General features: G+C 29.0%; 4 protein-coding genes across 7 annotated transcripts in view; 3 read left to right on the top strand and 1 right to left on the bottom strand.

Annotated features, from left to right (window-relative positions):
• Positions 1-27,073, top strand: part of LOC142222505 (uncharacterized) — a 329,961-nt gene that overhangs the window by 62,406 nt on the left and 240,482 nt on the right. For 2 of the 4 annotated variants that reach the window (XM_075292675.1, XM_075292673.1), the window contains exon 3: positions 22,802-22,836. The exons of the other annotated variants lie outside the window; for them this stretch is intronic. The gene's annotated coding sequence lies outside the window, so the exon portion shown is untranslated. The remainder of the gene's footprint in view (positions 1-22,801; positions 22,837-27,073) is intronic. 4 annotated transcript variants of the gene reach the window in all.
• LOC142222503 (membrane metallo-endopeptidase-like 1) lies at positions 4,011-6,205 on the bottom strand. Its single transcript, XM_075292670.1, has one exon. It carries the CDS (start codon positions 6,115-6,117, stop codon positions 4,039-4,041), a length of 2,079 nt encoding a protein of 692 aa, XP_075148785.1. The 5' UTR covers positions 6,118-6,205; the 3' UTR covers positions 4,011-4,038.
• On the top strand, positions 9,619-11,866 carry LOC142222502 (neprilysin-2-like). Its single transcript, XM_075292669.1, has one exon. It carries the CDS (start codon positions 9,693-9,695, stop codon positions 11,781-11,783), a length of 2,091 nt encoding a protein of 696 aa, XP_075148784.1. The 5' UTR covers positions 9,619-9,692; the 3' UTR covers positions 11,784-11,866.
• On the top strand, positions 16,723-18,785 carry LOC142222508 (endothelin-converting enzyme 1-like). The gene has a single exon (XM_075292679.1). It carries the CDS (start codon positions 16,742-16,744, stop codon positions 18,728-18,730), a length of 1,989 nt encoding a protein of 662 aa, XP_075148794.1. The 5' UTR covers positions 16,723-16,741; the 3' UTR covers positions 18,731-18,785.

Raw genomic sequence — 27,073 nt, 5'->3', positions numbered from 1 at the left:
AATGTTATTTCTATAGAAAATTTTGTTAACATTTTATATTTATAGAAAATTTTGTTAATATTTTATATTTATAGAAAATTTTGACAAAATTTTATTTCTATAGAAAATTTTGACAAAATTTTATTTCTATAAAAAAATTTTGACAACATTTTATTTCTATAGAAAAATTTGTCAAAATTTTATTTCTATAGAAAATTTTGTCAAAATTTTATTTCTATAGAAAATTTGGTCAAGAGTTTATTTCTATAGAAAATTTATGAAGTACCTCTTTGCAAAATATAACAAAACATCAAATTCTACCAAACAATAATTTCTGATAGAATTCTGCCACGTGTGTATCACCTAATTTTACTACTTGAATATTTAGAAGTAAATTTTCTTTCATAAATACAAGGTGACCGAACTCCCATCTTCATATCTCCAGCATTTGGAAGACGGTCTCTTGGTGTTGTGGCTCGAAATATTGATCTTATTGAAGCTTGCTGGATTTCACAAAATTTTAATTTTTTAATTATTACTGATTTTCTAAAGCTGAGTCTTTTGATTTACTTGTTGTTTCTTTTTCAAAATCTTGTCAAAAATGTATTGGGGATTTTTGTGAGGAATTTAAGTTTAAATTGGGGATTTTTGGAGACGAAAACATTATAATTTGGAGACAAAAGCCAGAAAAATACTGGCAACACTGTGTCTAACTATGCATCCTGTATGATACACCCCCTGAAAGTATGCAACAATTTTTTTCTTTAGTAGTTTACTTTACTGGACTGTTCATTTCAAGGAATATTGTTCGAAATTCGTTAGAGTGGCAAGCAGTGCTAAGGTTGTGCCACTTTAGTGGGAAAATTTTTTTTACCATAATATTATCATTAATATAATATTATCATTATAATAAGTACATGCCTCCTAAAAGTATGCATGGAAATTTTCTATAGTAGATAAACCGGTATAATTTTCTGAATATTCAATTTCAAAACTTTTCATCTAAATGGAGACAAAATTAATGTTAGATTAAACTCCAAAAAATATTTACGTAATATTAAAGATGCGCAATTTTAGGATGCGCAATTTACAAATTACTAAGGACAAATTTCTTTAAAATAATGAAATTTTTATTAAGATAAAGTTTATAATCGTTGCTTAAAAAAAAAAAATATTAAATTTAGGACACAAATTTTGGAAATTTGTTTCCCCGCGTTAAAGTCGCATATCTTTCAACTAAGGCCAATTTTCCTTAAAGTAAATAAACACATTTTTTATTTAAAGAAATCGTCCTTAAATTAACTGAAATATTGAATCTTTAAATGTAAGACTTATTTTGAGGATTTAGCATCTTTGGTTCTAAGTTTTTTTGGAATTAAGAAAACATTTTGTACGTTGATGTATCCGTTAAAATTTGGATTTTTAAAGTGTCATTTGTTTGTACGTGAATAGATTTATTAATATACCGCGAAAAGAGAATGAAAATTCGATAACGGGAATCTCTATCTCTGTCTTAATTTTAATTTTATTGATCCTAGATTTAAAGCAACATATGTCGCCAAAAAATGTTTTTATTTTAAAGAAGCCGCATGTTTGGCTCGGAATCAATACCAAAAACCTTAAGGGAAGGTCAAAATCTTTGGATCCATGTAAACTTTTTTTTTTAGTGTAGTTAAGATAATGCACTGATATAAAGGGTGATACGGTCAATATTTGGTCAAGGGAAAAGGCGTGTAAATCGGTGAAATCGTTTATTTAAAAAATCAAATTAAATTTCTTTTTCAAGTTCAATTAATATAAAATTCAGGAAAAATATTCAGTTTGGCTTTCGCTTTTCCAAATCCGAATTGCCGGGCCTCACGGTTGGCACCTTGTCCACCTTCTTCGCCGCAGAAAGTCAGTTTGCCTTGAACTGCTGCTCGTTCTTAGCAGTTTTTTTGGTCTTCTTTAGGTTCCGCTTGGCAATAGCCCAGTATTTCTCAATTGGGCGGAGCTCTGGCGTGTTGGGAGGGTTCTTGTCCTTGGGAACCACATGCACGTTGTTAGCGGCGTACCACTCCATGGCCTTTTTACCGTAATGGCAAGATGCCAAATCCGGCCAAAACAGTACGGAACAACCGTGTTTCTTCAGGAAAGGCAGCAGACGTTTATTCAAACACTCTTTCACGTAAATTTCTTGGTTGACAGTCCCGGAAGCTATGAAAATGCTGCTTTTCAAGCCACAGGTACAGATGGCTTGCCAAACCAGATATTTCTTTGCGAACTTTGACAGTTTTATGTGCTTGAAAATATCTGCTATCTTTCCCCTTCCTTTTGCCATATAAAACTTCTGTCCCGGAAGCTGCTTGTAGTCGGCTTTGACGTAGGTTTCGTCGTCCATTACCACGCAGTCAAACTTCGTCAGCATCGTCGGGTACAGCCTCCGGGATCGCGCTTTGGCCGTCGTATTTTATTTATCATCGCGATTTGGAGTCACTACCTTCTTGTAAGTCAATAGTCCGGCTCGTTTTTTGACTCAATGCACGGTTGTACACGATACACCCAGCTTATTTGCGGCATCTCGGAGAGAGAGGTTAGGGTTTCGCTTGAAACTACCGGCAACACTCTTTGTCGTCTCAGCGGCTTCCGTTTTTCGATTTCCCCCCGATCCAGACTTCCTGGCTGTCGACAAACGTTCCCCAAACACTTTAATTACATTTGTAACGGTTGATTTGGCAACTTTTAGCGATTTTGCCAGCTTTGCGTGCGAGTAGCTAGGATTTTTGCGATGCGCGAGCAAAATTTTGATACGCTGCTCTTCTTGCTTGGACGGCATTTTGACAACTGAAGAGTGAATTCCAAAATCAAAATAGGAGCAACATTCTACACACACACACCTTCAAAATGAGGGGTGTCCAGGTTTTTTAAATGCAAAATTGAAAGAAATACGTCAAGTTTATATTGACCAAATTTTGACCTATCACCCTTTAAATGCCTTTCATTTTTGAATATTCTTAGAGTGTGCCACGTTTTCTTCAAGTATGCCACTTTTTAAAATAAGTGAGCTCCCTTTTATGTTTTGTGACACTTTTTGTGCCACTTTCTGGAAATGTTCAATGCTAGCGTTGACTATGGCCACCAAATTCTTCGGATCTCAATCCGTTGGACTTTTACGTTTGGGACATTTTGGAGAGTAAGGTTGACACTAAACAATACCACAATGTGGATCATTTCAATACCATTTTCGGTCAAATTTGTGCCAAAGTTATATCCGACATGAATAAAAGAATTAAGAATTTAAAAATATATATCGATTTAGTTGTTGCATAAAATATCAGCCAACTTGTACGACAAACATACTGCCCAAAAGTATGCAATGGATTTTTTAGTAGTAAATAGAACAGTTTTGCTTTTTGTACAAAAGCAATAAAAACTAAAATCACAATGGACTGAATAGTCTAAGTGAGCCTGATACATCGGGCTGCCACCTAACCTAATAAAAACTAAAAACAATATAGCGCTTTAGTTTGTTGCACGCTATATCAGCCAACCTGTATGACGCACAGATACATACAAATATATCGCCTAAAAGTATGTGACGAAAATTTTCAATAATGGGTTACTCTTGTGGACAGTCCATTTTAAGGAGTATTATTCGAAATTCGTTAGAATGGCAAACACTTTGGACTGGACTCATGGAAAAAATCTCCTATTTCTCAATATGTTCTAAAGTTAAATTACAAAATAGCAATATCCAATTTAAGGACGCTTTCAATAATTTTGAAGATTTATTTCCAATTTTTTAAGGGCATATTGAACTTTCTTTTATGTAAAGATATCCATTTTTATATCGAATATCCCAACTTTAACTACAAAACGGATTGAAAATTTTATCGGCTTTTGCAAACAAATTCGTGCTAAAGAAACTGGTAGTCGTATTTAAGACAAGAAATCTTTTTTACTTACTACAATCCAAGATGAAGATTACATAAAATTTGGTCGAATTTTGAGCCATATAAATATTTGTTGTTCTATAAAACGAATATGCAAACTTTTGCTTAAAACCATTTTTATTCATTCTCAATAAATTTTACATTTCTTTTCGGGATTCATGCCACTGCCTGGAGGACATTTAAATTCTTGGGAAAATTCTTCAAAATTCGAAAGAGGTCCAATGACACGAAAATTTTCAGGAACATGCGAATCAGTTGAAGCCAGAACACTTTGATATTCTTTCAAGATTGTGCTGCACCAAACTTGTCCATAGCTAATGAAAAATAATTGTCGATTGGTATAGTTAAGGCCAGGAAAAGATTCCAATTGAATTTTTCGATCATCATCAGATTGCGCAAACCAATTCAAATAGGCACGATAAGCTAAACGCACCCCACCATTATCGGCTATATTTTCACCTTGATTTTCCATATCGGTCAACTGATGGCCATTAAAGCTATAATTTCTATATTGATTCTGTAGACATTTGGAACGATCATCGAATTGGAGTCTAGATTGTGGATCCCACCACACGCGATTATTACCTTTTAGATCATAGGTACGACCAGTATTGTCAAAACCATGGAGAAGTTCATGAGCCAACACTGCACCCAGAAGGGCAAAATTATAGGCATTTGGATAGTTTGAAGACCATGTGGTATGGGGCTGTAAAAATGCCACTGGTATCTTTACAGTATTTTCCAAAAGCAAATTTACAGGAGTTAGAGATAATGTTTCTCCAAATTCTAAGGCTTGAGGAGGCTCATACAATTTAGCCCTTTCCAGAGAGGCTTTTCTCATGAGCAATTGTCGCACATTGTCTATGTAGTTGTCACTGTGGAAATTCAAGGAACCATGAGTTTTGGTAAAATTATGATTTTCATAGGAGAGGATTTCCATTGTCATGGCTTGGAGTTTTTCCAAAGCATATTTGCGGGTATCCTCATTTATCCAATTAAACTCTTGGCCCTCCAGGGACTGTTGATATGCTGATTTGTGTAATTGCCAAACGTCGCCAATGGCGTCTTCAGTTTCCTTGGATAATTGCTGGCGATAGAACATATTGTCGAGATTCCTAAAGAAATGCTTCTTCATAGTAACCAAGCATTCATTTTGGCGTTTTTCCTCAAACGCATCAACTTCGAAAATAAAATGCGACAGTAATTGATAAAATATGTAATTGGCCACAATTCTTTTGGGTACTTTCGTTATGGTCTGGAGCAAGTGATTGAAATATTCATATTGTATATAGACCTGAAGATGGCTGGGTATTGTTCCAAAAACTCGTAAAGCTTGCTGCTTAATATCAATTTGCGATGCATACTGGGTGTTTGCCTCTTCGAATCTAGACAATTTGAAGAGATCAGACATGCCCTTATTATCCTGGGTATCCATAATTTTTTCAGTCAACATAATCTCAAAATATACAATCTCTTCGGCTGTCTGGCTTGCAACTTTGGGGGATACATTTAAATATTCACGCAATTTAGTCCTTATCGATGACCCATAGGCTTTCCTTAGTAGCTTGTGTTCCGCGTCCAGGTAGATGGCTTTAGGAACTGGAAATTCCTGTTGGGTGATATATAAACGATTAATGCTATTATTGGTGAAATCTATGGCCACACCAAAATCAAAAAGTATCGCAATACCCAGTTTGTGAGAAATGTTACCAACTGTTTCCAACCAATCGAATTTATCTTCATCCCATTTATCCTCCTCCTCCTCCATTAACATGGGCATTTGACCAAATTCTTTGGCAATTTCACGAAGTTTTACCGGATAATTATGCTTTTGATCCACAATATTTAAACAAGATTTATAGAAGGTCTTGGCTTGTCTATCCACTTCGGTATCATTTGCAGAAATTTCTGCTAATAATAACGATTTTAATTTTTCATTCATTCGATTTTGTAAACTTGGAAGTAATCCCGTGTGAGGCTTATCATAGGAAGGCCTATTGTATTTGCCATAGTTACCACAAGCAAATTCATAGAAATCTTCACATGGATCAGCTGATGTATTCATATACCGGAGAATTTCTTGGGCTTTATCATGGCGTATGGCATCCTCTTGAGAAATGGTGGTGGTCGTGTCATTAGTGTTGATAGGTGAACTTTTTGTTAGGACCAAAAAGCAAGACACACTTAGAATAGCAAAACTTTTCATAGTTGATTCAATTCTTAAAGATTTTATATTTCGAGTTCTGCTTGAGTACTTGCATCTATATCACTTGAATTATGAAGAACGAATGCAATCACAAATAAATTCAATTTTTATGAACAAGATGTGTGGCACCTAAGCGATAAGCTTTGGCCTATATGGACGAACATTTCAAATATATTTCAATATTTCGTATAGAAAAAATATACAGATTTGCCTATAAATCATTAAAATTTTATTTCTATAGAAAATTTTATCAATATTTTTTCTATAGAAATTTTTGTCAAAATTTTATTTCTATAGAAAATGTTATCAATTTTTTTTTCTATAGAAATTTGTGTCAAAATTTTATTTAATAAAAAAATTTTGTCAAAATTTTATTTCTATAGGAAATTTTGTCAAAATTTTATATCTATAGAAAATTTTGTCAAAACTTTATTTCTATAGACAATTTTGTTAAAATTTTATTTGAATAGAAAATTTTGTCAAAATTTTATGTTCTATAGAAAATTTTCGGAAAATGTTATTTTCTATAGAAAATTTTGCTAAAATGTTATTTTCTATAGAAAATTTTGTCAAAATTTTATGCTATATAGGAAATTTTGGGAAAATTTTATTTTCTATAGAAAATTTTGTTAAAATTTTATTTCTATAGAAAATTTTGTCAAAATTTTATTTAAATAGAAAATTTTGTCAAAATTTTATTTCTATAGAAAATTTTGTCAAAAAGGCTCACTTAGACTATTCAGTCCATTGTGATTGGTGAACTTCTCTCTTATCACTGAGTGCTGCCCGATTCCATGTTAAGCTCAATGACAAGGGACCCCTTTTTTATAGCCGAGTCCGAACGGCGTTCCACATTGCAGTGTAACCACTTAGAGAAGTTTTGCAACTCTCAAAAATGTCACCAGCATTACTGAGGTGGGATAATCCAAAGCTGAAAAACTTTTTGGTATTCGGTCAAAACAGGAATCGAAACCACAACCTTGTGTATGCAAGGCGGGCATCACGGTGGCTTCTATAGAAAATTTCACCGAAATTTAATTTCTATAGAAAATTTCATGAAAATTTAATTTCTATAAAAAATTTTGTCAAAATTTTATTTATATAGAAAGTTTTGTCAAAAATTTTTTTTCTATATAACATTTTGTCGTAATTTTATTTCTATAGAAAATTTCAATTTTATTTCAATGGAAATTTTTCTCAAAAATTGATTTCAATACTAAATTTCTCAAAATTTTATTTTCTATAGAAAATTTTGTCAAAATGTTATTTCTAGAGAAAATTTTGTTAAAATTTTATTTCTATGGAAAATTTTGTCAACATTTTATTTCTATGCAAAAGTTTATCAAAAGTTTATTTTCTATGGGAAATTTTGTAAAAAATTTTATTTTCTATAAAAAAAATTTGTTAACATTTTATGTGCTATTGGAAATTTTGGCAAAATTTTAGTTTCTATAGAAAATTTTGTTAAAATTTTATTATCTAAAGAAAATTTTGTTAAAATTTCATTTCTATAGAATTTTTTGTCAAAATTTTATTTCTATAGAAAATTTTGTCAAATTTTTATTTATTTATTGGGAGCCACCGTGGTGCAATGGCTAGCATGTCCGCCTTGGATACACAAGGTCGTGGGTTCGATTCCTGCTTCGACCGAACACCAAAAAGTTTTTCAGCGGTGGATTTTCGCACCTCAGTAATGCTGGTGACATTTCTGAGGGTTCCAAAGCTTCTCTAAGTGGTTTCACTGCAATGTGGAACGCCGTTCGGACTCGGCTATAAAATGGAGGTCCCTTGTTATTGAGCTGAACATGGAATCGGGCAGCACTCAGTGATAAGGGAGAAGTTCACCAATGTGGTATTACAGTGGACTGAATGAAATATCGGGCTGCCACCTAACCTAACCTATTTCTATAGAAAATTTTGTCAAAATTTTATGTTCTATAGGAAATTTTGGCAAAATGTCATTTTCTATAGAAAGTTTTGTTAAAATTTTATTTGAATAGAAAACTTTGTCAAAATTTTATGTTCTATAGGAAATATTGTCAAAATGTTATTTTCCTATAGAAAATTTTGTTAAAATTTTATTTTCTATAGAAAATTTTGTTAAAATTTTATTTCTATAGAAAATTTTGTCAAAATTGTATTTCTATAGAAATATTGTCGCAATTTTATTTCTATAGAAAATTTCAATTTTATTTCAATAGCAATTTTTCTCAAAATTTTAAATTTTAAATTTTTAATTTTTTAAATTTTATTTCGATACTAAATTTCTCAAAATGTTATTTCAATACTAAATTTCTCAAAATTTTATTTCTATAGAAAATTTTGTTTAAATTTAATTTTTATAGTCAATTTTTTACAAAATTTTGTTTCTATAGAAAATTTTATTTCTATGGAAAATTTTGTCAACATTTTATTTCTATGGAAAATTTTACGTTCTATTGGAAATTTTGGCAAAATTTTATTTTCTATAGAAAATTTTGTTAAAATTTTGTGTTCTATTGGAAATTTTGGCAAAATTTTAGTTCCAATAGAAAATTTTGTTAAAATTTTATTTTCTATAGAAAATTTTGTTAAAATTTCATTTCTATAGAACATTTTTTGTCGAAAATTTATTTCTATAGAAAATTTTGTCAAAATTTTATTTCTATTGAAAATTTTGTCTAAATTGTATTTCTATAGAAAATTTTGTCAAAATTTTATTTATATAGAAATTTCTGTCAAAATTTTATTTGTATAGAAAACGTTGTTAAAATTTTATTTCTATAGAACATTTTGTCAAGTGGGCCACCCACACAAAAAAAAATTTTTCTGATTCAATCACGAAATTAATTGATCCAATTAATTTTTTAATTGAAATGTCTTCAATCACAAAAAAATGATAGTATCAATCACAGTTTTAATTGGGCATAGAAAAATTCTAGATTAAAATATTAATTGATGTCATTAGCAATTTTCAATTAATTTTTTAATTGATTCAATTAAAAATTTAATTGATTTTGAATGCAAACCCCAATTAATTTTTTATTTAAAAAGGTAACTATTTTCAATTACTTTCTGAATTGGCTTAGAGTTTTTATTTGGATTAAGAAATGTTCATCACTTTTTTTAACTGACTTAGACTTCCGAATTTGATTAAAAAGTTAATTGTATCAATTAATTTTTTAATTAAAAATTTTAAAATTTTCAATCATTGACTTAATTAACTTTATGTTGTATCTTGATTAAAAAGTTAATTGTATCAATTAATTTATTAATTGAAAAAATATTCAACTTCAATTAACTTTTTAATTGGAAATATTTTGGTGATATTTTTTTCTGTGCAGTATATAAACATATATGGTTCTCATTTGTTTTTTGGGATTTCCCTTATGTATGGTAGGGTTCTGATCGAAAACAATACCACAGTGTAATTCACAATAGTGCTATAGAGATAAGCTTATCATTTTCAACTAAAGAAGAGTGATTTGATGTTCTGTTCTACATTGAACGATGATCACGAAGAGATTCAATCAGTTTTACAAATAAATTGCAAACGTTTGGTATACACGAAGTTTTGATAGAGAAAATAAAAATCAATGAAAGTTATAGTTGATCGCTTCAAATTGCCATGGGTCGGTTATTGTCTCTTAGGAATAATGCTGATGACGTTAGTGATTGAAGGATCTTCGATAGGTGGAGATACTAAGACCATAAAATTACGTGAATATAAAATTGAAGAAATTAAAAAATTTCTAAATACATCAGTGGATCCTTGCGATGATTTCTATGAATATGTTTGTGGTAACTTTGCCGTAAATTCGTCTTCATCTACTATGCCTGCCATACTAGAGATGACAACTTGGTATACTGAGATGTTAAGTAAAGAATTTAAGGAGGATAATGGTGATGGAGATCAGGATAACCCTGTGGATAAATTACTTAAAGATTTCTATAGATCTTGTGTGAATCTTCCGGAAACCTTAGAAAATAATTGTAAGAAAACTCAAGAAAGAGTTTTAAAGCAATTGAAAAATTGGCCTTTATTGGCCGATGGCAAAAATGACACATGGCAAGAATCACAATTTGATTGGGTCAAAGAAATAGCTGAATTTTTCCACAACTCAGGAATTGATATCATACTGGGTGTGGATATTGTGCGAGATTTCACCAATAACACCATTAACCATGTCGCAATTTTTGAAAGTGGATTTTTGTATCCTTATCCCCATGGTTTAGAGAATATTGAGAAATATCGCAACAATATGGTGAATGAGAAGATTAATTACTTGAAAAAGTTTTTGGCTGTGAAAGAAGAGACAAAGTTACGTGAAGCTGTCAATGAAATTATAAATTTTGAATTCGCCTTGGCCCAGGGTAAAATCAATGCCCAAAAGGGATTGCCGAAACATGAAATCTATAACCTGACATCGATTGAGGATATGCAAAAGAAATATTCGCAGGATTTTAATGTAAGCCAATATTTACACATTGCCTTAGGTTTTGTGCCATCCGTAATTATGGTTGATCATCGTTATCTGGAAAATGCTTTGCGAACCATACGTAATACACCCAAAAAGGTGGTGGCTAATTATGTGATATTCACATATTTGGAAACATTGTCCATGGATATGCCCATCACCATGGATGATATAGTTCAAGATTGTCTATCGATCATCCAGGAAAAATTCCACAAGGAATTAGATAATAGATTCTATCGCAAATACATAAGATCCACAATGGAAAAGGATGTGAAATTCCTATGGCAACAAATACGCGGAGCTTTTAAGGAGGCCTTGTTATCCAACTCCCTTAATTGGCTAGCGGAGAGTACACGCAGTGAAGCTTTGCAGAAATTGGAGACTATGAAAATTTCCATTCTAACATTTGAGTCCATTAATTTCACCCAAATGTATTCCAATGTGCACTTGGATCCCCTTAATTATATGGAGAATAAATTGACATTGCAGGCCCTACGAGCAAATGAAATACGATCCCAAGTAAATCAACCGCCCCAAATTGATGTTACAGATGGTAGTGCTATATCCCATGTACCCTCGTATTCAGCCACTGAAAACACTGTCAGAATCCCCGTTTCATTGCTTTATCTCTATCACATCTACGGTCCTTCATACCCGAAGGCCATCAATTTTGGAACTATGGGCGCCTTTATGGGTCATGAAATGATTCATGGGTTTGATGATAGCGGTGGTGTTTATGATGCCAAAGGAAATACTCGTAATTGGTGGCAACCTAAATGTTTCGAAGAATTTAAAGAACGTCGCAAATGTTTTATGGAGCAATATCACAAGTTTACCATGGCCAATGGCCAGCATTTACCTTTGATGCCTTTGCAATCGGAAAATATTGCCGACAATGGTGGCCTCCACATAGCCTATGAGGCCTATACGAAATGGTTCGAACAAGAGTTAAGTGGCAACCTGCAATTGCAAGTATCCGAACAATTAGATGGTCTTAATTATACCCATAAACAGCTTTTCTTCATAGCCTATGGCCAGTCATGGTGTACGTCGTATTCGTCCACAGTTATGGATACCACAGAAGATATCCATATGCCTCCCAAATATCGAGTTCTTGGAACTTTAGCGAATAGTATGGAATTTTCCAAGGTATTTCAATGTCCGTTGAACAGTGGCATGAATCCTTCAAAGAAATGTGTGATTTATTGATGTAATCTAGTATTCAGTTAGTATTAGGTTCTGGGTGGGGGGTGGAAATTTGGGAAATGAAATAAAATATTTTGCAAAAATTATGTATATGTGTCTTAAATTGAATGATGGGTATTGAATAATTATACCGCCTAATTTTCAAAGATATTTGCAGAGTCTACAATATGCATTTTTCCATAAAAGGTGACTGCCTTTTATTTTAAGTGAAAGTGTTGCTAATATAAAGAAAATCTTTCATAACATCCCAGCAAAAATAGCTTCGCTAAAAATGTAGTGAAAATGTCCTTTTTGGATCTGGAAATGTGTGTGAAGATATATTCGAATTTGACATTTGCAGCAAAAACTTAGCCGAGGCAAAAACCACCACCAAAGATATTTTTCAAATTGGAATTTAGAATATCAAATTCGAATTTAGAATTTTAAATTCGAATTTGGATTTTTAGTATTTTGCTTATTATTCAAAAACTAAGCGGCGTGCGGTATAGAGACTAGGAAAGGGCTTGAGCTCAGCTTTCATCACAAAAGTCTTCATTAGAAAAGTATTTGTGAAAAGCGCAAATTGGAAAATAAAATTTTCAACAGATTTTAAAAACGGGCCCATTGTGTCAAAACTAAGCCGCGTGCGGTATACAGACAAGGTTCATTGGAAAGGGCTTGAGCTCAGCTTTCATAATCACAAAAGTCTTCAGTAGAAAAGTATTTGTGAGCTCAGCTTTCATACCTACAATAGTCTTCACTATATATAGATATAGTTAAATTTTAAAGTTTTATTTAAATGTTAAACAAGTATATATGGCCGTAAGTTCGGCCAGGAAGAATCTTATGTACCCTTCACCATGGATTGCGTAGAAATTTCTACTAAAGACTGTCATCCACAATCGAATTACTTGGGTTGTGGTAATACTTGCCGATGGTAAGGTATCTTAAAACTTCTTAACACCGTCTTCTAAATTGTAAGTTAGTCCATACGGGGTATATATTAAACAAAAAACAAGTAAGGGAAGTCTAAAGTCGGGCGGGGCCGACTATATTATACCCTGCACCACTTCATAGATCTAAATTTTCGATACCATATGACATCCGTCAAATGTGTTTGGGGCTATATATAAAGGTTTGTCCCAAATACATACATTTAAATACCACTCGATCTGGACAGAATTTGATAGACTTCTAAAAAATCTATAGACTCAAAATTTAAGTCGGCTAATGCACTAGGGTGGAACACAATGTTAGTAAAAAAATATGGGAACCATTTAAATCTGAAGCATTTTTAAGGAAACTTCGCAAAAGTTAGAGTAATTTGTACAACTTTTCGACTAAGCAGAGGCGATTTTAAAAGGGAAAATGTTGGTATTTTGTTGGTATGTTTGGTATTTTTGTCGAAATCAGAAAAACATATATATGGGAGATATATCTAAATCTGAACCGATTTCAATCAAATTTGGCACGCATAGCTACAATGCTAAATCTACTCCCTGTGCAAAATTTCAACCAACTTGGGCCACAACTCTGGCTTTTAGAACCATATTAGTTCATATCGGGCGAAAGATATATATGGGAGCTATATCTAAATCTGAACCGATTTCAATCAAATTGTGCACACTTAACTGCACTACTAATTGTACTCCTAGTGCAAAATTTCAAACAAATTGGGCCAAAACTCTGGCTTCTAGGGCCATATTAGTCCATATCGGGCGAAAGATATATATGGGAGGTATATCTAAATCTGAACCGATTTCAATCAAATTATGCACACTTAACTGCACTACTAATTGTACTCCTAGTGCAAAATTTCAACCAAATTCGGTCAAAAATCAGGATTCTGGGGCCATATTAGTCCATATCGGGCGAAAGATATATATATATGGGAGCTATATCTAAATCTGAACCGATGTCAATCAAATTTTGCACACTTGACTATACGACTAAGTGTTATGTTTGTACAAAATTTCAAGCAAATCGGTATAAAACTCTGGCTGCTGGGTACATATTAGGGCATATCGGGCGAAAGATATATATGGGAGCTATATCTAAATCTGAACAGATTTCTTCCAAAATCAATAGGGTTCTATTCTGACCCAAATTAGGAACATGTGCCAAATTTGAAGGCGATTGGACTTAAATTGCGACCTAGACTTTGATCACAAAAATGTGTTCACAGACAGACGGACGGACATGGTTATATCGACTCAGGGACCAACTCTGAGCATTATTGCCAAAGACAGCATGTGTCTATCTCGTCTCCTTCTGGGTGTTACAAACATATGCACTAACTTATAATACCCTGTTCCACAGTGTGGCGCAGGGTATAAAAAAAGGTCGATTAAATACGTTATAATTCAGTTTAACAAAATTTTCTATAGAAATAAAATTTTGACAAAATTTTCTAAAGTAATAAAATTTTAACAAAATTTTCTATATAAATAAAATTTTAACAAAATTTTCTATAGAAGTAAAATTTTGACAAAATTTTCTATAGAAATAAAGTTTTGACAAAATTTTCTATAGAAATAAAGTTTTGACAAAATTTTCTATAGAAATGAAATTTTAACAAAATTTTCTATATAAATAAATTTTTAACAAAATTTTCTATAGAAATAACATTTTGACAACATTTTCCTTAGAAATAAAATTTTGGTAGATTATTTTTGGCTCGAGTGGCAACCATGATATGAACAAATATGGACCAATTTTTGTGTGATTGGGGCCACCGTGGTGCAATGGTTAGCATGCCCGCCTTGCATACACAAGGTCGTGGGTTCGATTCCTGCTACGACCGAACACCAAAAAGTTTTTCAGCGGTGGATTATCCCACCTCAGTAATGCAGGTGACATTTCTGAGGGTTTCAAAGCTTCTCTAAGTGGTTTCACTGGAATGTGGAACGCCGTTCGGACTCGGCTATAAAAAGGAGGTCCCTTGTCATTGAGCTTAACATGGAATCGGGCAGCACTCAGTGATAAGAGAGAAGTTCACCACTGTGGTATCACAATGGACTGAATAGTCTAAGTGAGCCTGATACATCGGGCTACCACATAACCTAACCTAACCTAACCTTGTGTGATTGGGGATCGGCTATATAACATATAACTATAGACCGATATGGACCAATTTTGGTATGGTCGTTAGCGGCCATATACTAACACCACGTTCCAAATTTTAACCGGATCGGATGAATTTTGCTCCTTCAAGAGGCTCCGGAGGTCAAATCTGGGGATCGGTTTATATGGGGGCTATATATAATTATGACGCGATGTGGACCAATTTTTGCATGGATGTTAGAGACCATATACTAAAACCACGTTCCAAATTTGAACCGGATCGGATGAATTTTGCTCCTCAAAGAGGTTCCGGAGGTTAAATATGGAGAACGGTTTATATGGGGGCTATATATAATTATGGACCGATATGGACCAATTCTGGCACGGTTGTTAGAGACCATATACTAACACCATGTTCCAAATTTCAACCGGATCGGATGAAATTAGCTTCTTTTAGAGGCTCCGTAAGCCAAATCTGGGGATCGGTTTATAAGGGGGCTATATATAATTATGAACCGATGTAGACCAATTTTTGCATGATTGTTAGAGACCATATACTGATACCATGTATCAAATTTCAGCCGGATCGGATGAAATTTGCTTCTCTTTGAGGCTCCGCAAGCCAAATCTGGGGATCGGTTTATATGGGGGCTATATATAATTATGGACCGATGTGGACCAATTTTTGCATGATTGTTGCAGACCATATAATAACATCATGTACCAAATTTCAGCCGGATCGGATGAAATTTGCTTCTCTTAAAGTCTCCGCAAGCCAAATCGGAGGATCGGTTTATATAATTATATGCAATTATAGACCGATGTGGACCAATTTTCGCATGCTTGTTAGAGACCATATAGTAACACCATATACCAAATTTCAGTCGGATCGGATGAAATTTGCTTCTCTTAGAGGATTCGCAAGCCAAATTTGGGGGTCCGTTTATATGGAGCTATACGTAAAAGTGGACCGAAATGGCCCATTTGCAATACCATCCGACCTACATCAATAACAACTACTTGTGCCAAGTTTTAAGTCGATAGTTTGTTTCGTTCGGAAGTTAGCGTGATTTCAACAGACGGACGGACGGACATGCTCAGATCGAATCGGAATTTTACCACGACTCAGAATATATACTTTATGGGGTCTTAAAGCAATATTTCGATGTGTTACAAACAGAATGACAAAGTTAATATACCCCCATCCTATTGTGGAGAATATAAAAATAACGGGATATCTCAAAAACTGTTCCATAATTTTTTTTCGAATTCAGCAGATCACAATACATAAGAAAAACCACTTCTCATCAAATGTACATTTTCAGTGTAAACTAGTGTAATTAAATTGTAATACCATTTATTTGAATTAATCAATTATTTATTTATTTATTGTTTATTTATATAGTAAATGTATGATAAAAAAGAGAAAGAAGCATTGGCGGCTAAGGCCATCAGCTAATTTAATTAATTTTTAAGTGATCCATCAAAAATTTCATTTAAATATTTAATTCTATCAAATAAATTTTTAATTGATTGTAAAGATTAACAAAATGTGTAATTAAAAATAAAAATTATGGATATTTTTTCTGTGAAGTTTATTTCAAATCATGTAATTCAATTTAATTCAATCGAGCACAATTTAATTGATTATAAGTTCATGCTCAATTTCCGAATAAATTGGGACTAATTTGGTGAGTATTCTTCACATTAGTTTTCCTTTGGCAATTTAATAAAGTTTGTTGTAGACTCTTTTTCAAAATGTTGAAGCGATAACATTATGAACTTAGAAATACTTAAAAATACAAATTCAAAATTTGTTAAACCTTGGCATTTTCCAAAAAAATTGATCAGTATCAGTATACATGTCGCTGTTATAAAACATAAACAACAAAACCAAATGACGGACGTCTATAGCAAGAATGTTGGGAAAGATTTTAGAAATTTTAATATCGTTAATATTATGGCTATCAATGGGTGGAACATTTGCCATAGATCCTGAACTTGGAGCAGCACGTATAAGCAAATCTCAGGAAATATTAAAATACATGAATCAATCCATCAATCCCTGTGAGAATTTCTTTGAATTTGCATGTGGCAACTGGAAAACGCATCATCCAAGTAATATTTTCATCACAAAAACATCAGCCATAAATTTGGCCTTAAAGGATTTTTCTACGAAACTTCCTCAGCTATTGGGGAGACCTAATGTAGGGGACACAGAAGCAGAACACAAAATGAAAGAGTTCTATAGGTCATGTAGAACCTCTGGACCTTTGGAAAAGCATGCAATCAAATTGAAAGAAATTGTCGAAGATATTGTAAAAATGCCAGCCTTGGAAGGTGATTCTTGGCAAAAGGACACATTCGATTGGTTAGCCACTGTTGCTGAGATCTCCTATAAATATGGAATAAATATAATTTTGGGCTATGAAGTAAAATTGAATATCAAAGATCATAGTGCCTATGATATATGGATAACAAAACAGAAATTCCCTGAAGGTTACTCACAACCATTGGTTGGACAATTGAAAAATTACCTGGGCATGGAAGAATCCAAGGCAGCCATGGTGGCTTTGGAGTTTCAGACATTTGAAACAATTTTGAAAAATTTTCTATTTGGTCAGGTCCTAAGTGAGATATCTGTGGAAGATCTACATCAGCAATATTATCCGGATTTGAATATAAAGAAATTTTTGAATATATCCTTGGGCTTTGAAGCCAGCGGCGGTATGGTTTTCTATGAACGAGCATTTTTGGACTTTGTCAGACAAATGGTAAAGACCTTCTCCCAGAAAGCCTTGGCCAATTATATATACATCAGTCTATTCCGAGAATTTATGAGAGAATTGCCGGCACATAGCTTAGTGGCTCCAAGTTTTTGTCTTCAAAAGGTCCAAGAGAATTTCAAAGATGTTATAAGCTATGCTTTCTATAGGAAATTCAATTTGACCCAAGTTGAAGAGGACTTCACTCATGTCTGGCTGGATATAAAAGCTACTTTCCGGAATCTATTGGAATCAAATAACTTGAAATGGTTTAATGATCAAGCTCGAGAATATGCCTTGGAAAAATTACATTGGCTTAAAATGATAGTTCCTTCATACAAGCAGGTGGATCTCACCACCCAGTATAGCAATTTGAGTGTTAGCCTTCAGCATATTTTCTTGGAAAATGTGCAATCCCTTTTAAGCTTCACGGCAGCCAAACGTCGCAATTCCCTTACCCAATTTGCCCATCATATTGATGATGGCCTAACTATGGGCACCATAATTTATGTTCCAAATTCCAATGCCATTGTTGTTCCTGTATCGGTATTACTCAATGAATATTTCTATTCCAAATCGAATCCGAAAGCTTTAAATATGGCCCGCCTTGGTTATATCCTGGGTCATGAAGTAATCCATGGATTTAGTGGCATAGGACGTAAATTTAATAAATTGGGTAATTTCGTAGGCAATTGGGATGCCAATATTGAAAATGAATTTCAACAACGTCGTCTGTGTTTATATCATCAATATCGCAGTTATAGCTTTGGTGGTTTGCCTTTACCTCAAGATTTGGGACAAGCAGAAAATGCTGCTGATATTGCTGGTATCCTATTGGCCTATCAATCCTATCGAAATTGGTATATGTCTGAACAACGACCATCTTTGGAAGAAGTATCCATGGAATCTTTACCTGACCTCGGCTATACTAAAGATCAATTATTTTTCATTTATTATGCTCAAACCTGGTGTGCTGATACATTTGAGAATGCACGCTCAAAAATTGCTATTGGTGATAAACATTCTCCCGATGAGTTTAGATCCTTTGTTCCATTGACAAATATTGCAGATTTTTCTAATGTCTTTCAATGTCCTTTGGGCTCTGCCATGAATCCCTTACAAAAATGTAAAATATTCGATTGAAAATTGTTGAAGATGCAAATAAAAGATAAATCTGTATCAGAAGGCATCAAAATAATGGCCTAGTTTTTATTTTATTGTTCAAAAATGTCGGAAATATCATCAACTTTTAGAATCATTGTAAATTTGTCAGAATTTTATTACTATAGAAAATTTTGTCAAAATTTTATTTCTATAGAAAATTTAGTCAAAATTTTATTTCTATGGAAATAAAAATGTCGGAAATATCATCAACTTTTAGAATCATTGTAAATTTGTCAGAATTTTATTACTATAGAAAATTTTGTCAAAATTTTATTTCTATAGAAAATTTAGTCAAAATTTTATTTCTATGGAAAATGTTGTCAAAATTGTATTTCAATCATATTTGTTGTTTTGATCTTAGCTTTAAAACCATTGTGTTGATTAAACTACAAGAGTGGCTTAACCAACAGAGGAAAAGAATGTTTGTCAAATTTATTTGGGCAAAGCCCTATAGACTGCAAGATGGTTGGATGGACACACGTTTCGGAATTACCACATTCCTCATCAGCATCCCCCACTTGCATCAAAACTATCAACTAATTATCTGAATAAATTCAGGCAGTTCGCTAAAGCTGAGATCAAAACAACAAATATGATTGAAGTACAAACCAACAATAAAAAAACAAAACACGAATGAAGTAAGACGAAGCACGCTCACAATAAACCCAGCCAACTGCACTCAAATCGATGATTTGATGGTGGCAAAGGAAAAGAGAGATGGTTGTATGAATTTATATAGAAAATTTTGTCAAAATTTTATTTCTACAGAAAATTTTGTCAAAATTTTATTTCTATAGAAAATTTAGTCAAAATTATATTTCTATAAAAAATTTAGTCAATTTTTTTTATCGAAAATTTTGTCAAAATTTTATTTCTATAGAAAATTTTTCCAAATTTATATTTTTATAGAAAATTTAGTCAAAATTGTGTATCTATAGAAAATTTTGTCAAAATTTTATTTCTATTGAAAATTGTGTCAAAATTTTATTTCTATAAAAAATTTTGTCAAAATTTTATTTGTATAGAAAATTTAGTCAAAATTTTATTTCTTTAAAAAATTTAGTCAAAAATTTTTTCTATGGAAAATTTTGTCAAAATTGTATTTCTATAGAAAATTTTGTCAAATTTATGTTTTTATAGAAAATGTTGCCAAATTTATATATCTATAGAAAAGTTTTTAAAAATTGTATATCTATGGAAAATTTTGTCAAAATTTTATTTCTATTGAAAATTGTGTCAACATTTTATTTCTATAGAAAGTTTTGTCAGAATTTTATTTCTATAGAGAATGTTGTCAAAATTGTATTTCTATAGAACATTTTGTCAAAATTTTATTTCTATAGAAAATTTAGTCAACATTTTATTTCTATAGAAAATCTAATCAAAATTTTATTTCTACAGAAAATTTTGTCAAAATTTATTTCTATAGAAAATTTAATCAAAATTTTATTTCTATAAAAAATTTAGTCAATTTTTGTTTACAGAAAATTTTGTCAAAATTTTATTTCTATAGAAAATTTAGTCAAAATTTTATTTCTTTAAAAAATTTAGTCAAAATTTTTTTTCTATCGAAAATTTAGTCAAAATTTTATTTCTATAGAAAATTTAGTCAAATTTATATTTCTATAGAAAATTTTGCCAAATTTATAGATATAGAAAAGTTTTTAAAAATTGTATATCTATGGAAAATTTTGTCAAAATTTTATTTTTATTGAAAATTGTGTCAACATTTTTTTTCTATAGAAAGTTTTGTCAGAATTTTATTTCTATAGAAAATGTTGTCAAAATTTTATTTCTATAGAAAATTTAGTCAAAAATTTTATTTGTATAGAAAATTTAGTCACAATTTTTTTTTATAAAAAATTTAGTCCAAATTTTATTTCTATAGAAAATTTTATCAAAATTTTATTTCTACAGAAAATTTTGTCAAAATTTTATTTCTATAGAAAATTTAGTCAAAATTTTATTTCCATAAAAAATTTAGTAAAAATTTTTTTTTTACAGAAAATTTTTTCAAAATTTTATTTCTATAGAATATTTAGTCAAAATTTTATTTCTTTAAAAAATTTAGTCAAAAATATTGTCAAATTTATATTTGTATAGAAAATTTTGCCAAATTTATATATCTATAGAAAAGTTTTTAAAAATTGTATTTCTATGGAAAATTTTGTCAAAATTTTATTTCTATTGAAAATTGTGTCAAAATTTTATTTCTATAGAAAGTTTTGTCAACATTTTATTTCTATAGAAAGTGAACAAACGTGGGAGTAGCTTCTAAAATGGACTGTATGTTAATAATGGTAAACTCCCAGAATTGTTTATGCAGAAGCCAATATCAGTGAACCCAAGAAATGTAAAAAAAACAGAAACAAAAACAAAATTCAGTATTAACCAGAAGTCAGATTTATTGCTGTTGCGCTCAAGATGCTTCTTACCGTCTTCGATGGAGATGTACAAGTGAAGTTGAGAATTTTAACAATAGTCTAATTGAGCAATGTTAATTAAACAATTCAGTAATGAAAAGGACAACTATTTTAATTCATTTGAGCAAAACTATTGTTGTAGAACGGATAAAAAATAGGGTTACCGTTTCGGCTGAATTTAAAGTTAATTCATTGTAATTCAGTAATTCGTTTATATACTGGATAATGCAGTTCAATTCAATAATAAATTTAAATAATTCGCAATTGTAATAAAAATAATAAATTTGTTGAACTAGATTCAACAGAAAGTTTTGTCAAAATTTTATATCTATAGAAAATTTAGTCAAAATTTTATTTCTATAGAAAATTTAATCAAAATTTTATTTCTATAGAAAATTTAATCAAAATTTTATTTCTATAGAAAATTGGGTCAAAATTTTGTTGTCAAAATTTTATTCTACAGAAAATTTTGTCAAAATTTTATTTCTATCGAAAATGTTGTCAAAATTTTATTTCTATCGAAAATGTAGTCAAAATTTTATTTCTATAAAAAATTTATACCAAATTTTTTTCTATCGAAAATTTTGTCAAAATTTTATGTTATATAGGAAATTTTGTCAATATTTTATTTGCTATAGAAAATTTTTGTCAAAAATTTATTTCTATTGAAAAGTTTGTCAAAATGTTATTTCTACAGAAAATTTTGTCAAAATTTTATTTCTATAAAAAATTTAGCCAATTTTTTTTGCTATCGAAAATTTTGTCAAAATTGTATGTTCTATAGGAAATGTTGTCAAAATTTTATTTTCTAAAGAAACTTTTGTCAAAATTTTAGTTCTATGGAAAATTTTGTGAAAATTTTATTTCTATATAAAATTTGGTCAAAATAGTATTTACATAGAAAATTTTGTAATCTAGAAAGTAAAATAAAATAAAAAATTCGTAATTTTTATTGTGTACAGGTATGGAAAATGTAGGGCCCTATTTAGTTGGGGCGTATTTATAGCCTTGAAATATTTCGTGCGTGAAAGTGAATAGAATTGTGAATATGCGTGAGTAAAATATAGCAAACAAACGTGTGTTATTTAAGACATAAAGCCAGAAATGTGCAGAACTTCGACTTTGATTTTGGAAAGAAACTTGTTGTAATAAAAGTTTGAGCTCTTCGAAAAACCTTATAACAAGAGAACAACGTTTGTGATACCCATTTTCAAGCGGTTTGTTCCTTGCATGATATCACTAATTATTTCCTGCGTAATTATTTTCTCACGTAAACTATGTTTTTAAAGAAACCAAAATTCATTCATTACCTTGCCATCGGCAAATGCTTCAACTAATTATTGAATAGATAGGACCACCGAATATCCAAATATTTTTGCTCTTCGCGAAAGAACAAAAACACAAATTTGTGAATCAATTACTGCCCAAACGTTTAGCAAAGAACATTAATTAATGCTGTTATTTCACCACATCTCAAAATGTAAAAAATATATAACTAAGTTAATTGCTTAATTTGGTTAATGATTTTTAATTGAGATCCACAACGGCTTAAACAGCTGCTGGTGCAGACAGTTTTAAATTTATCAATCGATCTAAATTGTTATTTAAATTCTGTTTTCTTTTGCAGGTGAGCCTTTTTGAATATATTTGAAACTCGTTTTCGTAAGTATTTCTTATATTCTGAGATTTGTTTTTTTAAATAAAAATGCTATTGAAATTCCGCAAACATTTTTTTCACAAATATGAATGAGCTACATAAAGTGTGTCGGGAAATTTTTAAGTTTTCAGTATATTACTTGAATAAGAAGTAATGCTCAAAACCTTACAAACTTTGAGTAATGATGAATTGCTCGTAATATATAAATTAATTTATAAATCAATATAAATAGAATCAAATGTGTTACACAGAAAAAAGAGAACTGTTTTATGGGAATATGTAACTATAGAAATAAAATGTTTACAAAATTTTCTATAAAAATAAAGTTTTGACAAAATTTTCTACAGAAATTAAATTTTGACAATATTTTCTACAGAAATAAAATTTTGAACAAATTTTCTATAGAAATAAAATTTTGAAAAAATTTTCTATAGAAATAAATTTTGAGAAAGTTTTCAAAAAATTAAATTTTGACAAAATTTTCTAACGAAACAAAATTTTGGCAAAATTTTTTATGGAAATAAAAATTTTGACAAAATTGTCTATAGAAATAAAATTTTGACAAAATTTTCTATAGAAATAAAATTTTCACAAAATTTTCTATAGAAATAAAATTTGTATAGAAATAAAATTTTGCCAAAATTTTTTATAGAAATAAAATTTTGCCAAAATTTTCTATAATAATAAAATTTTGACAAAATTTTCTATATAAATAAAATTTTGCCAAAATTTTTTATAGAAATAAAATTTTGCCAAAATTTTCTATAGAATTTAAATTTAGACAAAATTTTCCGTAGAAATAAAATTTTGGCAAAATTTTCTATAGAAATAAAATTTTGGCAAAATTTTCTATAGAAATAAAATTTTGACAAAATTTTCTATAGAAATAAATTTTTTACAAAATTTTCTATAAAAATAAAATTTTGACAAAATATTCTATAGAAATACATTTTTTACAAAATTTTCTATAGAGATAAAATTTCTATAGAAAAAAAAAAAATTTGCCAAAATGTTCTATAGAAATAAAATTGTGTCAAAATTTTGTATAAAACTAAAATTTTGACAAAATTTTCTATAGAAATAAAATTCTGACAAAATTTTCTATACAAATAAAATTTTGGTGAAATTTTCTATAGAAATAAAATTTTGGCAACATTTTCTATAGAATTAAAATGTTGACAAAATTGTCTATAGAAATAAGTTTTTTACAAAATTTTCTATAGAAATAAAATTTTAACAAAATATTCTATAGAAATAAATTTGTTACAAAATTTTTTATAGAGATAAAATTTTGACAAAATGTTCTACAGAAATGAACTTTTTAAAAAATTTTCTATAGAAATAAAATTTTGCCAAAATTTTCTATAGAAATAAAATTTTGCCAAAATTTTCTATAGAAATAAAATTTTGCCAAAAATTTCTATAGAATTAAAATTGTGACAAAATTTTCTGTAGAAATAAACTTTTGCCAAAAATTTTCTATGGAATTAAAATTTTGACAAAATTTTCTGTACATATAAAATTTTGACAAAATTTTGTATCGAAATAAAATTTTGGCAAAATTTTCTATAGAAATAAAATCTTGACAAAATTTTGAAAAAATTTTCTATCGAAATAAAATTTTAAAAAACATTTTCTATAGAAATTAAAATTGTCCGAAAGTTTTCTATAGAAATAAAATTTTGACAAAATTTTCTATAGAAATAAAATTTTTAAAAATTTTCGATAGAAATAAAATTTTCACGAAATTTTCTATAGAAATAAAATTTGTATAGAATTAAAATTTTGACAAAATTTTCTATAGAAATAAAATTTTGACAAAATATTCTGTAGAGATAAAATTTTGACAAACTGTTCTATAGAAATAAAATTTTGACAAACTGTTCTATAGAATTAAAATTTATACAAAATTTTCCGTAGAAATAAAATTTTGACAAAATTTTCTATAGAAATAAAATTTTGGCAAAATTTTCTATAGAATTAAAATGTTGACAAAATTTTCTCTAGAAATAAAATTTTCACAAAATTTTCTATTGAAATAAAATTTGTATAGAATTAAAATTTGGACAAAACTTTCTATAGAAATAAATTTTTTACAAAATTTTCTATAGAGATAAACTTTTGACAAAATATTATATAGAAATAAAATGTTGACAAAGTTTTCTTTAAAAAAAATTAGCCAAAATTTTCTATAGAAATAACGTTTTGCCAAAATTTTCTATAAACCAAAATTTTGACAAAATTTTCTGTAGAAATAAAGTTTTTACAAAATTTTCTATAGAAATAAAATTTGGGTTAAATTTTCTATAGAAATAAAATTTTAGCAAAATTTTCTATAGAATTAAAATTTTGACAAAATTTTCTCTAGAAATAAAATGTTCACAAAATTTTCTATAGAATTAAAATTTTGACAAAATTTTTTATAGAAATAAATATTTTACAAAATTTTCTATATACTAAAATTTTGACAAAATTTTTTATAAACTAAAATTTTGACAAAATTTTTTATAGAAATAAATTTTTTACAAAATTTTCTATAGAAATAAAATGTTAACAAAATATTCTATAGAAATAAATTCATTACAAAATTTTCTATAGAAATAAAATTTTGACAAAATTTTCTGTAGAATTAAAATTTTCAGTAGAAATAAAATTTTGAAAAAATTTTGTATAGAAATAAAATTTTGGAAAAATTCTCTATAGAAATAAAATTTGTAGAGAATTAAAATTTTGACAAAATTTTCTATAGAAATAAATTTTTTACAAAATTTTCTACAGAAATAAAATTTCCAAAATTTCCTATAGAAATAAAATTTTGCCAAAATTTTCTATAAAACTAAAAATTTGACAAAATTTTCTGTAGAAATAAAATTTTGACAAAATTTTCTATAGAAATAAAATTTTGACAAAATTTTCTATAGAATTAAAATGTTGACAAAATTTTCTCTAGAAATAAAATTTTCACAAAATTTTCTATAGAAATAAAATTTGTATGGAATTAAAATTTTGACAACATTTTCTATAGAAATAAATTTTCCATTTGTTTTGTTTTGTTATTGTTGGTTTTGTTCTTTAAGCATTGTTGTTGTTTTTTTATTTCAGCTTAAAACCATACATTGACTAAACTACAAGAGTAGCTTAATTTTCTACAAAATTTTCTATAGAGATAAAATTTCGACAAAATATTCTATAGAAATAAAATGTTGACAAAATTTTCGTTAAAAACAAAAATTAGCCAAAATTTTCTATAAACCAAAATTTTGACAAAATTTTCTGTAGAAATAAAATTTTTACAAAATTTTCTATAGAAATAAAATTTGGGTTAAATTTTCTATAGAAATAAAATTTTAGCAAAATTTTCTATAGAATTAAAATTTTGACAAAATTTTCTGTAGAAATAAATTTGTTACAAAATTTTCTATAGAAATAAAATTTTGCCATAATTTTCTATAGAAATAAAATGTTGACAAAATTTTCTGTAGAAATAAACTTTTGCCAAAATTTTCTATGGAATTAAAATTTTGACAAAATTTTCAGTAGAAATAAAATCTTGAAAAAATTTTGTATAGAAATAAAATTTTGGCGAAATTTTCTATAGAAATAAAATTTTGGCAAAATTTTCTATACAAATAAAATGTTGACAAAATTTCTTATAAATAAATTGACAACATTTTCTATAGAAATAAAATTTTGACAGAATTTTCTATAGAAATAAAATTTTCAAAAAATTTTCTATAGAAATTAAAATTTTCCGAAAGTTTTCTGTAGAAATAAAGTTTTAACAAAATTTTCTATAGAAATAAAATTTTGACAAAATTTTCTACAGAAATAACATTTTGACTAAATTTTCTACAGAAATAACATTTTGCTGTAATTTTCTATAGAAATAAAATTTTGACAAAATTTTCTATAGAAATAAAATCTTGCCAAAATTTTCTATAGAGTTAAAATTTTGACAAAATTTTCTGTAGAAAATTTTGTATGGAATTAAAATTTTGACAAAATTTTCTATAGAATTAAAATTTGGACAAAATTTCTTATAAAAAAATTGACAACATTTTCTATAGAAATAAAATTTTGACAATATTTTCTATAGAAATAAAATTTTGACAAAATTTTCTATAGAAATAAAATTTTGAAAAAATTTTCTAATGAAATAAAATTTTAAAAAACATTTTCTATTGAAATAAAATTTTCAAAATTTTTTTTTATAGAAATTAAAATTGTCCGAAAGTTTTCTGT

The sequence above is a fragment of the Haematobia irritans genome, chromosome 1 (genome assembly GCF_050003625.1).
Source record: "Haematobia irritans isolate KBUSLIRL chromosome 1, ASM5000362v1, whole genome shotgun sequence".
In the NCBI taxonomy this organism is placed as follows: Eukaryota; Metazoa; Arthropoda; class Insecta; order Diptera; family Muscidae; genus Haematobia; species Haematobia irritans.
This window is presented reverse-complemented; position numbering and strand designations above follow the sequence as displayed.